We start from the raw sequence: 18,608 nt of genomic DNA on the forward strand, positions 1-18,608 counted from the left end.
CCCCTTTTTTCATACTCTCTGTGATGAGATATCTCTCTGGACGAAGAGCTCGGATCATCCCAGCTTATAGCTCGGCATTGAAGGCTAAAGCTCGGCGTCGGCTCCCCTAGCTGAGGTCACGTCCAGGTAATCAGGCAAGAACACTTTGCAATCATGTAATGCCCGAAATGAAATTCACAACTTTCTGTTTTATTTAAGGAATATATGTATCATGCCATTTTGTAGCAAGTTATAAGAAAGATAACCAACAAGATACTGCTCGTTAAGGGGGCCTTGATTGTTATCAGGTATGTTCGCTAAAAAAGAAAATTTCAATTATAATAATTTATTAACTTAGGCCACAATCACAATGTGTAGCAAAAAAAAAAAAGAGAAAGATTTTCTAATGAACAATTAATTTGGATGAAGACAAATATCTTTATATTTTGGATTATTAAGAGTTGAATTTTTGTATAAGCATATTATGAAGGAGTTACCCTGGATTTTAAGATCGGTTAGCCGGCATTATAAAAAAAATGTTTAAAATGGCATTTATATTACGGTGATTTTAAAGAACCGCCATAATATTCGGGTATTATGATATTTTATGATGTTGCCATAATTAAGTTTTTTAAAATGGCACTTTTTTGGTGATTTTGGTGGTTTTCAACCACTATTATCGAAGCCATTATTTAAAAAAAAGGCTTAAAATCAAGGAAAACCCTAATGCTAATTTGGTGAAAGTGAAACCCTAAAAAAGTGAAGCTGCTGCAGCGATCTTCTTAGCAGCACTCTCTAGCGACTAAAACCTGAAACAACAATCTGTGTGACAATCTTCTCCAGCGACTGCTCCGGTGACGATCTACTCAGCGGCATTCTCCGAAACGAAGGTATGACATCTTGCGTTCTCCGACGATCTCCTCCAACGACGATCTCCTCCCACGGAGATTGTTGGTTTGAAGCAATCTATGGCTATCTTGTAATTCTTAATCAAGAAGTCAATTGTATTTATCAGTTGAATTGCGAATAAACAAGAGAGCATGGGTTAAAGGTTACTTGTTATGCAGTAATGGAGAATATGTTGGAGTTTTGGAGATGCTTTGTCTTCTGAATCTCTACTTTCCTTTGTCCTCTGATTCACGCACGCACGTCCTTCTATGGCAAGCTGTGTGTTGGGGCATCACCGTTGTCAATGGTTACATCCCCTCCTCTTGTGAAAATGGTCCAAATGCTCTGTCACAGCACGGCTAATCATCTGAGGTTCCCGATCATGCTGGAATAGGATTCACCCTCCTTTTGCGTCTGTCACTACGCCCAGCACTCGCGAGTTTGAAGCTCGTCACAGTCATTCAATCCCTGAATCCTACTCAGAATACCACAGACAAGGTTTAGACTTTCCGAATTCTCATGAATGCCGCCATCAATCTAGCTTATACCACGGAGATTCTGATTAAGGAATCTAAGAGATATTCATTCAATCTGATGTAGAATGGAGGTGATTGTCAGACACACGTTCATGGATTGAGGAAGGTGATGAGTGTCACTGATCATCACCTTCTCCATAGTTAGGCGCGAATGGATATCTTAGATAGGAACACACATGTTTGAATGGAAAACAGAAATACTTGCATTAATTCATCGAGACACAGCAGAGCTCCTCACCCCCAACAATGGGGTTTAGAGACTCATGCCGTCAAAGAGTACAAAGTTTAGATCTAAAATGTCATGAGATACAAAATAAGTCTCTAAAAGTTGTTTAAATACTAAACTAGTAACCTAGGTTTACAAAAGATGAGTAAACTATGATAGATGGTGCAGAGATCCACTTTTGGGGCCCACTTGGTGTGTGCTGGGGCTGAGACTTAAGCAATTCACGTGCATAAGGCCATTTTGGGCGTTCAACGCCAGGTTTGGACCCATTTCTGGCGTTGAACTCCAACTTTTAATCCTTTTCTGGCGCTGGACGCCAGAATTGGGCAGAGAACTGGCGTTGAACGCCAGTTTATGTCGTCTATCCTTGAGCAAAGTATGGACTATTATATATTGCTAGAAAGCCCTGGATGTCTACTTTCCAACGCAATTGGAAGCGCACCATTTCGAGTTATGTAGCTCCAGAAATTCCACTTTGCGTACAGGGAGGTCAGAATCCAACAGCATCAGCAGTCCTTTTTCAGCCTGAAATTGAGGGAGTTGAGCAAAAATCTGATTCAGGCTGAAAAAGGATAGAGCTCCAATTCTAATGCAAGTGATTCCCCTTCCGAGGCTCACACAAGCATTCACTAAATTAAACCCCCTTCCAGAGTGAATAATTCACGGTAAAAGCAGAAGATACCCAATAGCTACACAATTGAATTGAGAAGAAGAAGAATTTCATTGATTCATTGGAATTACAATAGAGCTCCTCCCCCTAATGAAATTGGGGTTTAGTTCATCATTGCTCTAGAACAAAACAGAGAAGAAAAATTGCAAAAACTTGAAGAACAGAAAGGAAAACAGAAAGAAACTAAAATCAGATCTAAAATTCTAAAGAACTCCTAAAAGAAGAACTAAAAGAAAAGGTAAAAAAAGATAAGATCCATCCCTAATGAAATCAAATTTTCCTCTATTTATACACTTTCCAATTAGTCATCAAGTACTTGGAGTGGGCTTTTTGGCCTTTGATGAAGTGGGTCAGAAAAGGTACTTGGTTGCAGCTGCAGGAGAACGTAGCGTTCTCAAAGAGAGCACAACGCTCATTCACCGACGCATACACGTCCCTTGTGCGTGCGCATCCCCTGCGTTTTTGCACATCGATGCATACGTGTAACATATGCGTGCGCGTCGATACTATCTCCAGCCTCAGCCATGCTCGCGCGTATCATGCATGCGTGCGCGTCCCTGGTAGCGTTCTTTAAACGAGCGCTCGTGCGCGTCCTTTGTGCGTGCGTGTAGATGGCAAATTATCAATTCCAAGCTTCCGCACCATCCACGCGTTTGTGTGCTTCTTCACCATTGTTGCATCCACGCGTACGCGTCATGTACGCGTGCGCATCGATGCCAAATATTCAATCCCAAATTTTAAACTTGTCGCAGGCACTTGTTCAGATAACGTAGCGCTCTCTTTGTTAATAAGCGCTGATCATACCCATGCGTACGCGTGGGTCTTCCAAAATTCTTGCCCTATGCGTAAGCGTTCTGTTCACGTGCGCGTCACTAGAGAGCGTAGCATTCTTCAATTGAGCGTAGTGTTCCTCTGGATTGCTTCCTTCTCTGTTTCTTCTTTTCATCTGTCATCAATCAAACATTCAATCAAAGCCTTGCTAAAATCATAGGATTTTACATCATTCATTATAATCACATAATTCTTACATAAATCTCATGATACTACATAAAATCACAATGTTTGACTGAATCAAGATAGACATGAAATTCTACTCCAATCACTTACTTATTGTGCAAGAAATGCATGAAACCTAATGAAAACAAGTAAAAATTGCTAGTAAAACTAACCTAAAATGACTTGTCATCAATGAGTCTCTTCTTTAATACGAATATAATTAAATTGAACAAGAAGTACATTATTTAGATTTTCTTTATTAAAAAAAATAAATGTATTCTCGTTGCTGTGTGAATGAATGCTTATGTTGTGTTTGATAAAATGACAGGGTTCAATTATAGCTATTACTATGGTTGTTATTATACTGAGCCAGGACCTAGATTTTACTCGTAAAAACGCACTTGTTTGCAAGCTCATGTAAACTCTGCTCACAGATGCGTACATGCATTGAACTTGTTATGTTAACAATTTCATCAAAAATATAGTTGTTACTATGCTCAACTTGTTTCTTAAACTATACCAATATATAATGGGGATACATAGGTTTAGTATCCAAAACTTTCTTCCTCTTTTGCCCTTGTTTCTTTTTTTTTTAAAAAATGGGTTTACCCACGACAGAATTTAAAAACTAAACCACTCCTAATAAAGAAAATTGACACTACGTACTCAGGATACATGATATTTTAAAATTAAATTTATTAATTATATTTTTATCTTTAATTTTCATGATATTTTTTAAAAATTATTAAAATATAAACAACGTTATACTATAATGATAATAATGATATAAATAATAGTCCATAATACAATAGTATATAAGTGATCAATATATCATTATAGTACAATAACTAATAGTATATAAAATATAATTATTTTATTAATAGTTATTTCAATGGGACAATAGTATTTAAATTATAAAGAAAAATAAATCATTATTATTATTAACTAAAGTCATTGGAATAATTAAATCTACAACATATGGTTTACATATAAAAGTGTACTCATTAAGATTATGCTAGACGAAGAAGACAGAATATGACCGAAGAACAATGATAACAACACCTAGTTAAAAGACGTGCAAGTTATCGGGAGATGATTTGCCAAGGAAAACAAATTGCCATATCAACTGATACAACTTCAATTCCAACTCCAATGCCAAACACAGGTGGAGGTACCGATTAACTACAAACATAGGGATAGCCAGACTACAATTAGACAAATGGCCAGAGCTACCACCTATCATCAATTTGTTATAGGTAACACGATAACTAAATTTAATTTTTTTTTGTTATGAATTGAATTAATTCTTAATAATTATGTTTTACTTTTCAAAAATACAGGAATGGAAGCGCATGACAATAGAACTGCCACAAGTAACAGAAATCAAAATAACATAATTGGTTGCTATTCTATCATTGATATTCTGTAACAAAATTAATCAAATTAATATTACTATGCATGGTTTATTTTATATATATTGTAACACCCTAACTACCAAAGCTCACGCTTCCGGCTGCGCAACTCTGATAGCTCGAACATTACGACGACACTTATACTATTTAATACTAAAATATGAGCCTGTTTAAAACTTTAAATCGCAATACCGCTCCCAAAAATTCTTTCGTCCGATAACATACATCCATAAATACCATACAACTTACAAAACTCATAAAGAGTACATCCATATATATATACAAATATATATAAAAATAATATTACAAACATAATCCAATACAATCCCTATCCCTCTTACAGATTATATCAGGATAAAGGTGAGGGTACAATAAACCATAACTAACACAATACAAAACATCTCAACAACAACTAAATAAACTTTTCGTAACTTCTGCGCCATATCCTGAAAGGGGAAAAATGTAGGGGGGTGAGAACATCATCCTCGAAAGGGTTCTCAGTAGAGGGTTTTTAGAAATTACTGTAATAGGATACGTGAAGATAAACCGTACCAGTGATTAATAACTGTCTTATGCCTCTTTTCAAAAACAACGGTTTACAATAAATAGAAATCTGAAATCTTTTCTGAAAGAGGAACAGTTCAATTCTCAAAAACTCAAAAGCCTTTCAAAACGGTTTATCTATGCTGAACCAAAATAGCCTTTCATAATTTTATTCCAAACCAGAACCACAAAACCGAAATCAACCATCAGTTCATGTCTTTCCAACCACGGCCCTAGGCCCAAACAATCCAACCAACAACCAATCACCACAATCCAACAGAGTCCCAGATACAAACACAGATAGGAAGTTCAAGCACAAACAAACAGTTATTACAAGTAGAACAATTAGCAATTAATCACATAGGCAAACCAAGTATAATATGCACACCCAACCAATGTCACACAAATGCATATGATGCATACCTGTCCCTAGTGGCTGATGATATCATCTGTCGGTTATAGAGCCAACCCGACAAGTCCTGGTAGCTAACCATTGGACTGTCCCTCTGTCACGCATCCCCAACTCGAGTTATACTCATCATAAACTTGATCATAATCATGATCCATATCCATCACCCTCACTGGTGAATATTTACGGGGGCGAGCTCATCCGGGGCTTTCATAGTGCCCGGCCACACTTACGACATAGGGTCAACAGAGTATCAAGTCTCAACCTGGAGTACGTGGTGGCTAGCCACTGCTACTACCCAGGGAAACTCGTATCTCAGATAGTGGAAGTGCAAAATCACAATTATCAATAATTCAGCATATACATGCATTCATTCTCATCCATGGATCAACATCCATCTCAGCCATCCGGCTTACGGTTCAGTCCAGAACCAGCCAATATTGATAATCACACACAGCCATTCCGGCTCACGGTTCAATCCAGAACCAGTCAATATTCATAATCATACATAGCCATTCCGGCTCATAATAAAACAGCACTTCCACCATTCAAAATCATCAGATTTATGAAATCGGCATTTAAGCCATAAATCATTTTCTCAATTCATTTCACTTTGAAATCAAGTTTCAACTCTTTTCAGCCTTGGCTTTAAAGATCTCATTTCTCAAATCATCTCAGGCTCATAAGCCACTTTTACTCAAGGTAAATTCCCCTTTTAAAACAATGCCACTCTCGGCATCCTCTATCCAAAACTTCCATAATCATGGCAAGTTAAAAACCTCTTTGAGATATTCAAAAACACCCATCCAACAATGAGATTTTATAACAAAAGTTTCTCGACAGAGTCCCAAGTCTTTAGGGGAGTATAACATAACTCATTTCGCCAAATTCATTTAAAATCATTAAAACCTTGGCTTTCCGATTTGAGTAATAAAATAGGATCTAAGCCAAACCGAGTCATGTAATCATTTATTTCTTTCAAAGCCGTTTCCTTTACTTAGGCAAAACCAACTTCGACCCCCATGATAAATTCTAGAACGTTTCAACTGTTCAAATTGTTTTAGTCTTGCAAGAATTCAGAATTCAAAGAGTACTTAAAACCTTTCTCAAAATATTTCAAAATGAAACTTGTCAATAGACATTCAGGTTCTTTCAAAGCCATTGAAACTTCTTTAATTGAAACCCCCAAGTCAAATTCAAAGGCATAAACCCTTTTCACGTTCAAACAGCTTTAAAACACAAGTTTCACCTAAATAACTTTCTCTTGAAAGAGATACAATGCCTTTTTTTTAAGAAGCAAGACTAAATTACAATTTCCCCTTTTACTAACTCATTTCAAAAGCATGAATCATTCTTTTCTTGATAATTCAAATAAAATAGTAGAAGTCTTTAACTCATCATTCTCCAAACAATATTTCAATAAAGACTCGGATTTTATAGAAATTTCGGCAGCACCTCCCCTAAAACTTGGACTTTGCCACCCAGTTCGGGTCCCAACTAAACCGTTTCACAATCCTTTTCAACAGCCCAAATTTTAAAATCAGTCCAAGGCAAGCCAATATCCAACAGTCATCTCAATTCCACATTTCAAGAAAGCTGTTTCAACAACAAATCATTATCAGCCGAATAAACTCATTTCTAAAGCTTTAAAGAAACGGTTCAGCAACAATCATTTATCAAAAACTAGATCATTTAAAGCCAGCCAGGCTGAAATCGAGAGTGTATTCTATTTTACACATTCTCAATAAAATCCATTCAACTCAAATCAATTTCCAACGGATTCAACTCGATCTCAAAGCTTTAAAAGAATTGATTTCAAAAGCATTTCATTTCACAGAGCCACACAACAGTCGAGTTAAACCAACACCCATAATCATACAAAACAACCAAACAATACATAGGACTGATACAATCACCAAATACACATCCTCACATCAGTACCCATATGTAATAATTCCAATATACAAAATATAGTTTTCGGAAAGCGCCCCTACCTCAAAACGCAATTCCATAATCCAAACGTCTCATAGAGTCATTTACGCCTCAACCCGAACTGACGGCAACCAAGACCTCAGCTCCCAGCCACTTTCGCAATAGCCATCGCAACATTATTCGCAACATATAATAATCAGGACTCAACCCCACATTATCAAAACTCATATTCCTTAACTGAACACAACAGAATACTAACGCGTGGCTTTCCGAAACATCAATACTTACCGAAACTAAGAAAGGACGGCTGAACCGAAATAGCGGCGTTCTCCGGGCCGGCTCGGCAATAGCCCGGCAGCCACCTCAAGCGGCAGCGGCGACAAATTCCAATCACGACATCTGAAACCAACACGCAGCGACTATAGTATTTCCGGAATTCAAAAAGGATAGAAACCACAATGAAAACCCTTACCGGCAACCTTTTCCGGCGACAGCAGCAGGGTCTCAAGCGGCAGAGGCTCAGCCCGGAGCTCCGCCAGAGATCCCGGAAGTCACAGGACCATCCCCAACGGTCAGAATCACAGAGATGCAGCTCCCTTATCCGGCAGCGACATTGACGGCGACCTGAGCCCTTTTCTGATGGCGGCAGCGACAACCGGCGTCCTCAGTGACGATGGAGGCACGGCGGTGGCGCTCCTCCTCCGACACGGCTTGACGGCGACCCTGTGAAAGCTGGTCGCGGCGGGTCTGGCAGCACAAGCGGAGATTGGACGGAGCGGTTCCCTCCATCGCAGCCTTCTCTTTCTCACCTCTGTTCACAGTTCATGGTGGTGGCAGAAGCTTCATCCATGGCGACGCTGCAGGACCGGCGACAGATCGGCAGCAAGGTGCGGCTCTACGGGGCGGCGACGCATGCGACAACGACGGCGGTGAGGCAGCAGACGCGACCGGCTGGGTGACGGCGCGGTGAAGCTCCCTTCCTCCTCCTCTCTTCAATCGCGTTGCTCCCTCTCTCTATGGTGATAACGCGTGTGGCAGATCCAAGACAGTCCGGCGGCAAGGCGCGGCTCATGGCGCCGTGGACGGGACGACCATGGCGGCGCGGATTGGTAGCAGCATCAACGCGGCCTCCTTCCTCTCTTCCTTCTCTGATTACTTTCTTCCTCAAGCTCCCTCCTCCATGATTTTCTGTTTCTTTTTTTTCTGAAGTTTTTCATTGAAGAGGGTGAAGGGGTGACGGCTGCTTCTGTTAGGGTTAGGGGTTGGGAAAAATTAGGGTTTCATTTTTGAAAATAAGGGTTAGGGTTACTTTTGTAATTTCAAATAAAAGTAGGGGTAATATAGTAATTAGGAACAAATTTTAACCCAACAAAATTAGTGTATAAAAATACTATTTTTGCTCATCAATTTCACAAATTATTTTCAATAAAATGCCCAAATCAAATAATTAGAAATAATGTACTTAATTTTCTTCATTTTTCTAAAATAGCAATATTAATATTTAAAATATTACTTATCTAATCCAAATCATATAAAATCCTTATTATTTCATAACTATCAACTTTATAATTCAAATATAGAAAATAATCCAATAATTGTGAAATTGGATAATAATCATAACTTATCTCAAATCCAATAAATCAAAACTTGCCTTAATTATCTTTAATAAAATAATCCCTGAAATTAAGGCTATAAATAACTGTAGGATTTGAGACTCGATCATAATAAGACTTTTCAAATATTCTGGGTCTTACATATATCACGAAATTATACATACACTGCAGTGTCTTTCTTAATCAAATAACACATCAATCATATATGAAGTTATAAAGTTAACATTAAAAATTTGGTATCCAACTTTTTAAGACATCATTCATCCATAAAAATAATTTAAAAAAAATTTTAATGTTCAAAATAATAATAATAATATTTTTTTAATATTTTATTTTCATCCTACAATATAATATATAATGTAATATATAATATTTATATATTTATATTTATATTAAAAAAGAATAAAAAAATAATATCATGTCAGACTAACAATAAAAAGTACTCTTATATTAAAGTTTATCATGATGATTTTATAATCAAAAATAAAATTTATATATTAAAGTAATAAATTAATGTAACATTAAATTTTTTAACAACACTTTAATTTAATTTTTTTAAATTCTTTATGTTCTCATATTTTAGAACTTTGGTAATGATATATATTTCTAAAAAATAAAAATAAAATTAGGATATATCTCACTTACATATAAATATAACAGTTAAAAAAATTACAAGAGCTATTATTTTTTATTCTCTTGATTAAAAAAGCACTGCATAAATAAAGATTAATTCCTTTTATTATAAAGATTAATTCCTTTTATTATCAACGTAAACACAAAAAAAACAAGAATACATTACAGAATAACAAATAAATTATTTTTTAAACATATTTTTGTATTCTTAATTGTCTTAATTGATGAAATACTCATCATATCATCAATTTATGGTAACAAATTTAAAAAATAAATTAAAATATCTCAAACATTAATGGATGAGATTCAAACCTTTAAAAAAAAATAGTATAAAAAATATAATAGAAGCATAGAAAAAACTATTTGTATTATAATAAAAAAATATAGATCAATTCTAAAATAATTAAAGTTACTGATATTTTGTTTCACGCAATCAAAGTTAACTAATATTATGATAACTAATTCTTCTCTTATGAATTTAATTTATACTTATTTTCTATATTGCTCTTTAAAAATATAGGTATGGAAATGCATGATAACAGAGCTGGTCCAAGTAATAGATCCCCTGGTTAGTATCTTTATATGCTTTAAACATATAAATACATCGATATAAGTTATTTTGTCTACACATTAAATCTTCTTAACAAAATTAACCAACTTAATTATCACGTTTTATTTTATTGCTAAGCACTAATTTTTTATTAATTCTAAAATAATTAAAGTTACCGATATTTTGTTTCACGCAATCAAAGTTAACTAATATTATGATAACTAATTCTTCTCTTATTAGTTTAATTTATGCTTATTTTCTATATCGCTCTTTAAAAATATAGGTACTGAAATACATGGTAACGGAGTTGGTCCAAGTAATAGATCCCCTAGTTAGTATCTTTATATGCTTTAAACATGTAAACACATCGATATAAGTTATTTTGTCTGCACATTAAATCTTCTTAATGTAGAATATTAACAAAATTAACCAACTTAATTAACACGCTTTATTTTATTGCTAAGCACTAATTTTTTATTTTTTTAAAAAAGTATATAACATATAAAATTTTCATTTTTTTTAAATATAGGTGTACGTCGAGACACCATTACTACTACTAATTCAATTCCTCAACCAATTGCTTCTTATGAACTAACTACAAACAATACTAGAAGTCATGCAAATATGAATAATGAGTACTCTATTTATATTTCTAACATTTTATCATCATCATATAATAATCATTTAAAACATTTATTATATTGAATAAATATAAAGTTTTATTAATATACATTACTATATAAAATGGGTTTAGTTAAACTTATTGTATTATTATGCTTATTAGTTATCATAATAACAAATGAATTTTTATTATGTTTATTATCTATATTGCTCTTTAAATTATGCTTACTATATATTGTAAACAAAATTCTGAATTTAATAAAAAAATTTAAAATAAATACTTAACAAATAAAATATTTAAAATAGTTGATACATTCATGAAACTAATAATAATAAGAATAACTTTATAATAAAATTTTTGTAATAACATATATCTTTTAAAATTAAAGAGAAAAACTAAACAAAAAAATATAATTTAAACACAAAAACAACAATTAACAAATACTACAAAAATATTGATGTCCTATCTCATGTATTTAAAAATAAACTGTACAAATTATATGGATCCTTTTTATTATAAGGTCATTAACAAATTAAGAATTTAATAAATGGTGAAATTTACTAATGGCACAATGTGTTCTAATTTCTTAAAATAAAAAACTAAATATTATATTAAAAGTTATATTAAAAATTACAAGTTAATAGGTAACTAAATAATGTATACCTCGAATTAAAAACATAGATAACGGTGTATACATTCTTGAGTTACAAGAAAAATTTTTAATGAATCACTAATTTAAGTACTAACTAAAAAAATGCTACTACAACTGTTATCCAATAGCAAAAATCATGAGACACATAATATCATTTAGTGATGGAAATAAACTTTAACGTTGTTATAGTAACGAGGGAATAAACCTTGATGATAAAAAGATTATCAAATTAAAATTTAATAATGTAGGAAATATTATTAACATAAACACCAACAAAAATAACAAAATAAAAGTACACCATGCATGTTGACCATAAAAAATATTTATGCAATTTTAATGGACAAAATTTTTATTGTATCATTAATTTATCATAATAATTTTAAAAAATATAATTAAAATTATTATAAATTACTGGGCGACATTCAAAACTTTCATAAAATTGAATAGCAAACAAAAACACAATAGAATCATATTATTTTAAAAATATTCTTTGTATATTTCAGTATAATTTAGAATAAAGATTTGCTCTATTAAATATATATTTAACCTCATATATTACTTAGAACTTTAAACTTTGACAATCTTATATGAGTTTAGGCAACAGAAAAATCTAGAAAAGATACTACATCTTTAAAAATTACGTTTATTTTTCAAAAAAAAAAAAACCTCAATTGAGAAGTTGTATACATATTCTTTGTTCACTCTTGATTTCACTATCTAAAATAATATGAAATAATTAATGAATTCTACCCGAGTACCTAACCATACAATTATTGGCACATGTAGAAAAAGAAATCTTTAACATAATATTTTAATATTCTTATGCGAGTGCAAAAATTAGACACCATGTCCGAACATCCCACAATTGTGCTCGAAATTTTTAACAGAATACAATAGTGCTTCAAACCACACTACCTACTACAAGGACATGTACACACTATAATGCACGTCTGTTTCACCATGAAACATTTGACATGTGTTGCAATGGAGGAAAAGTCTCTTTGCCCCAAATAAATGCTCCTGAAGAATTACTTGAAATCTTCTTAGACTCTTCTGTAGAAGGGAACCATTTTAGGAAACACATTCGTGGTTACAATCATGTTTTTTCATTCACTTCGTGTGGTGTACACATAGACGAACAATTAGCTACAGTAAGTCATGGTATATATACATTCCGTGCTCAAGGATCAATATACCACATGGTTTGGCCATTACAAATCCAATATCATAAATCGGCTTTATCATTCATAACTCGGCATTATTCACATTATTACCCAGAAAATTGGCATTATAGTTCAGCATTGCAGTCATTACTTAGTAATTTACGTTATTAATCGGCGTTATAGTTACTAATTGGCAATCAATGTCATTTATTAAAAAGTAACATTACAAATCAGCTTAACGGACTGCTTCACAAAAGTGAAATGTCCAAACCCTTATTATTGCTCTTTAATACAGGCAATAAAGCAGGAATGTAACCGATTTATACACTATCACCTATAAAAAGGTATGATCTTCTATCCTAAAGACACATTGAATTTTCAATACTAACTTAAGCTTCGAAGTGCCTTTGCAGGTACACTCCCCCCTTGTTTCTTGCTCAAAGCTCTACACGATTGGACACCCTCTTGGAGTAAAGCTCGGATTATCACAAGGCTTAAAGGTCGGTACCGAGGATAATAGCTCGGCGTCGACTCCCAGAGACTGAGCTCTCCCTCCAGGTATCCATACAAGAACAATTGGCGCCCACCGTGGGGCCGAAAAAATAAACCTCTCCATATATCATCGGCCTCGAGGTTCCCGTTTGAAGTCATGGCTGAACAACCTCTACCCACGCCATCCGAATTGCTCCGGATGGTAACCGAGTTGCGGCAAGCCGTGGCCAAGGAGAACCAAAGAATGGCAAATCAAATTGCCAACTTGAATAACATTCGAACCGAAAATAATGACCGACAAGAATAGACAGAAGAAGCCGAGCAGTAGTCAGGGCCAACACATGTCTCATACACTGCTCGATAAGAAGAGGAGCAACCCAAACATAATGAGGAAGCTCAGAAAGACATAGAGAATGACGATCCGAAAAGCTCTCCTGGACCATTCACGGCGGAGGTGATGAACTTCGTACTACCCCGAAGGTTTACTCTGCCGACCACCCTAACTCCCTATGATGGGTTAGGTGATCCGAAGAAATACATCAAGAAATTCACCTCCATAATGATAGTAAACGGTGCATCTGATAAAGTTTTATGTCGTTATTTTCCATCTTACTTAGACGGTCCTACACTTGATTGGTTTTGTTTTTTGCCTGCAGGTTCCATTTCTCGATTTCGAGACATATCAAAACCCTTTGAGGAGCACTTCGCTAGATCAGCCATCTATCTACATGACTCCGATTACCTGAACACAGTCAAGCAAGGCCAGCACGAAAGCCTCAAGGACTACATGACGTGCTTCACAAAGATAGCCATAAGTATACCCGACCTCCACCCTGAGGTGGAACTACACGCCATAAAAAGCGGATTACAACCAGGAAAATTCCAGGAAACTATTACTGTGGCCAAACCAAAAACTATGGCCGAGTTCCATGAAAAAGCTAAAGGACAGATCGACATCGAAGAACTCCGACAAGCTCGGAAAGTAGAAAAGCCTCACTATAGAGACGACGACAAAACACGGGACAACAAGAAGAATTTCAAACCAATTCCATGATATGAAACCTACACCAAATTCAACACCAAGCACGATGATATCATCAAGGAGATCTTGAATTCAAAATTAATCAAGCCACCGAGAAAGGCTGGCAGTTACCCAGATTCAAAAGGTACTGACCGATCAAAATACTGCTCCTTCCACCAGAAGCACGGACACAATACCGACGACTGCGTCATCGCCAAAGACCTACTGGAGCGACTAGCTCGACAGGGTCACCTAGACAAATACATCAGCGGCCACATGCAGCAGCGAGCACATCCTTCAGGAGACCAAAGCTCGGTTACACAATATGGCCGAGATAGAGACCAACCGAACAATAGCCATCCTGGACTACCAACACGTACAATTAACTGTATTTCCGGAGGTTTTGCAGGTGGCGGAGCCACAAGCTCAGCAAGAAAAAGATCTTACCGAGCTATACTTTCCATCAACGCCGATCAAAGTCAACAGCAACCACTGCCGACATCTCCACAGATAACATTCCAGACAACCGATCATGACAACAGCGTAGCAAATATGGATGATCCCGTCGTAATCTCCTTACAGCTCGGAGATCTCCTAGTTAAAAAGGTGTTGCTCGACCCAGGCAGCAGCGCCGACGTTCTCTTCTACTCAACATTCCAGAAAATAAAACTAAGCAATAACGTCATCCAACCTTCCACTGGTGACTTGGTAGGATTCTCAGGCGAGCGAGTCCTGGTTATGGGCTCTGTGTGGTTACAAACCACACTCGGTAAGTTTCCCTCGTCAAAAACTTCAGACATTCAATACTTAGTTGTTGATTGCTTCAGTCCCTATAATTTAATACTTGGCCCGACCTTTCTTAAATAGGTTCGGTGCTATAGTATCTACAATTCATCTTTGTGTTAAGTTCCCTTTGCAGGACAACACAATTACAACCATTCACAGTGATGCCCGAGAAGCCAGGGAGTGCTACAACAATAGTCTCAAAAGACCTAACCGTAACACAAAAGCCCAGGTTCACAATATCGGCAACATGAACGACCAACACATGCTGGCCGACCTTGATCCCAGAGCAGGAACACTAAAAAGGCTAACCCTAACAGAAGACCTAGATAAAATCTATTTCACAGAAAACACGGACAAATTCACATACGTCAGCTCAACATTATCCTCAGAAGACAAATCATCATTCCGAGCATTCTTACAACAAAATGCCGACCTGTTTGCTTGGACCCCAGCTGATATGCCAGGCATCGACCCATCCATCATATCACACAAGTTAACGTTAGATCCATCTGTCCGACCTATAGCACAGAAAAAGATAAATCTCGGCCACGATCGAAAACAGGCTTCCCTAGAAGAAACCAAGAAGCTCATCAACGCGGGCTTCATCCGAGAAATCAGATTCACAATATGGCTGGCGAACATCGTCATGGTTAAAAAACATAACGGTAAATGGCGCATGTGTATTGATTTCACCGATCTCAACAAAGCATGCCCTAAAGATTCCTACCTTTTACCCTCTATTGATTGTTTAGTTGATAATGCCTCTGGTTTTGAAAAACTCAACTTTATGGATGCATATTTTGGTTATAACCAAATCCAAATGCATCCATCCGATCAAAATAAGACAGCCTTTATTACTGAATATGGAAACTATTGTTATAAGGTCATGCCATTTGATCTTAAGAATGCATGTGCAACATATCAACGTCTAATGGACAAAATCTTCGCCAAACAAATCGGCAGAAACATTGAGGTCTACGTCGACGAAAAAATTACCTTGATGACCTCACAGAAATCTTCGGATAGCTAAGAAAATACAACATGCGATTAAATCCTGAAAAGTGTGCATTTGGTGTTCAAAGCGGTAAATTCCTCGGCTTCATGCTTACTAGCCGAGGTATTGAGGAAAATCCAGAAAAATGCCGAGCTATTTTAGACATGACAAGTCCACACACCATCAAAGAAGTCCAACGGTTAACAGGGAGACTTGCTGCACTTTCTAGATTTTTACCTTGCCTAGCTTTTAAATCCTCATATTTTTTCCAGACTTTAAAAAACAAAAATTCTTCCCAATGGACTAATGAATGCGAACAAGTATTTACAACCATCAAAGAAACTCTTTCAAAACCACCAATTTTACAAACCCCCCTACAAGAGGAGCCATTATTTTTATATTTATCTGTCACTAACTGGGCTATAAGCTCCGCCCTTGTCGCAGAAAGAGAAAAGAAACAATTCCCGATCTATTTTACTAGCAAAACCTTACAGAACGCCGAGCTTCGATACCCGAGCATTGAGAAACTGGCCCTCGCCCTTGTCTTCTCAGCCAGGAGACTCCGACCATACTTTCAGAGCCATGAAATCCATGTTCGAACAGATAAACCTTTGTGGCAAGTCCTGCAGAAGCCTGAGCTAGCTGGCCGACTAGTAAAATGGTCGGTGGAGCTATCCGAATTTGATATCAAGTACGAAGGCCGAGCATCCATCAAATCCCAGTTTTTGGTTGACTTTATTACCGAATTCTCAGTACCGAGTACAACTGAAGACTACATCGAATGGTCTTTATACGTCGACGGGTCCTCCAACCCACAGGGGTGTGGCACAGGTATCATACTTGACGATGGTCACGGCAACGTCATCGAACACTCCCTTTACTTCTCATTTAAAGCAAACAACAATCAAAGTGAGTATGAAGCACTAATTGCCAGTCTTAGCCTCGTTGCCGACCTAAACATCACTGAACTTAAGGTATATTGCGACTCCTTGCTTATCATCCAACAGGTAAACAACTTATACCAAGTTAAGGACCCTTTGCTTTCTAAATACCTGGCTGTCGTACAAAATTTACTTCCAAAATTTTCTAAATATGATATACAGCACTTACCAAGGGAGAGTAATGGTCGAGCTGACATTCTGTCTAAACTCGCCAGCACTCAACCAAATGGATCATCACTTTATCAGTCAACACTACTTAAACCAAGCATTGAACTAACACAAGTCTTAAGTGTAACAAAGGAAGCAGATTGGAGATCCCCATACATACAGTATCTCCAAACAGGGATCTTGCCAGGCGACGTAAAAAATGCTCGACACTTCCACCGACAAGCCTCCTTTTTTACAATTTATAATAATTGCCTATATAGACGGGGATTTTCTCGTCCATTGCTTAAATGTCTTTGCAGAACAGAAGCCGAGCTTGCACTTGCTGAGGCACATGAAGGGATCTGTGGAACACACCTCGGAGCCCGAAGTCTGTATTCAAAAATCTTCAGAGCTGGCTTATATTGGCTGACAATATGACAGGATTGTCAAGCAAAAGTTAAAAGCTGTAACAATTTCCAAAAACACAGTCTGATTACACATCTCCCGGCCGAACTCCTACACTGTTCTGAGGTTAGTTGGCCGTTCAACCAATGGGGCATAGATATCCTCGGCCCTTTCCTCACAGCAGTAGGTCAGGTAAAATTTCTTGTGGTAGCAATTGATTATTTTTCCAAATGGATAGAGGCACAACCTCTAGCCAAGATTACATCACAACAAATGCTTTTCTTTGTTTGGAAATATATTATTTGTCGATTCGGCATTCCTCGGCACATTATCACAGATAATGGTCGCCAGTTTGCCAATAAAAAATTCACATCCTTTTTGCAGAACTTGAAAATCAAACAACACTTCTCATCAGTAGAGCACCCACAAACAAATGGGTTAGCTGAAGCCGCAAATAAAGTAATACTACATGCTCTAAGAAAGAAACTGGATGATGCAAAAAGCCTCTGGGCCGAGCTTATCCCAGAGATCATATGGGGATACAATACAACAATTCACTCAACCACAAAGGAGACACCCTTCTGTTTAGTCTACGGTTCAGACGCAGTGATACCAGTAGAGATCTCCCAATCCTCACTACGCAAAGAATTGGCCGACCAAACTACACAAGACATTGCTCGGCAAACCGAACTTGATCTCATTGAAGAGCTCAGATCGTCCACAGCAATCAAACATTTAGCTATGCAATAGCATATGGCCTGAAGATATAACCAACGGCTTCATCCAAGATCCTTCGGTATAAATGACCTTGTGATTAGGAAAACAGAACAAGCTAGGAAACCATCAACACATGGCAAACTAGCAGCTAATTGGGACAGCCCTTACCGAGTCACAGAAGTAATCGGCAATGGAGCCTACCGACTACAAACCCTAGAGGGTAAAGATCTACCTAACACTTGGAATGTATCTTCCTTAAAGTTATATTATAGTTAAAACCA

General features: G+C 36.5%; 1 protein-coding gene across 1 annotated transcript; it reads left to right on the forward strand.

The window, feature by feature from the left end:
- The first annotated feature begins 8,415 nt into the window (after positions 1 to 8,415).
- LOC148565265 (uncharacterized) lies at positions 8,416 to 18,360 on the forward strand. Its single transcript, XM_088487136.1, has 10 exons — positions 8,416 to 8,546; positions 8,630 to 8,700; positions 13,973 to 14,298; positions 14,401 to 15,072; positions 15,257 to 15,788; positions 15,876 to 16,096; positions 16,612 to 17,124; positions 17,221 to 17,387; positions 17,487 to 17,593; positions 17,948 to 18,360. Exons 1-10 carry the CDS (start codon positions 8,416 to 8,418, stop codon positions 18,358 to 18,360), a joined length of 3,153 nt encoding a protein of 1,050 aa, XP_088343262.1.
- Positions 18,361 to 18,608: the final 248 nt, after the last annotated feature.

This window comes from Arachis ipaensis, chromosome B5, assembly GCF_059453495.1.
Source record: "Arachis ipaensis isolate K30076 ecotype BB chromosome B5, ASM5945349v1, whole genome shotgun sequence".
Classification (NCBI taxonomy): domain Eukaryota; kingdom Viridiplantae; phylum Streptophyta; class Magnoliopsida; order Fabales; family Fabaceae; genus Arachis; species Arachis ipaensis.

Coding starts and splice junctions, on each gene's coding strand:
- LOC148565265 (XM_088487136.1), top strand. CDS start 8,416: ATGGTGGTGGCAGAAGCTTCATCCATGGCGACGCTGCAGGACCGGCGA. Junction 14,299..14,400: donor AACTCCGACAAGCTCGGAAA/GTAGAAAAGCCT, acceptor TTCAACACCAAG/CACGATGATATCATCAAGGA. Junction 17,388..17,486: donor TGGAGATCCCCATACATACA/GTATCTCCAAAC, acceptor TTGCCTATATAG/ACGGGGATTTTCTCGTCCAT.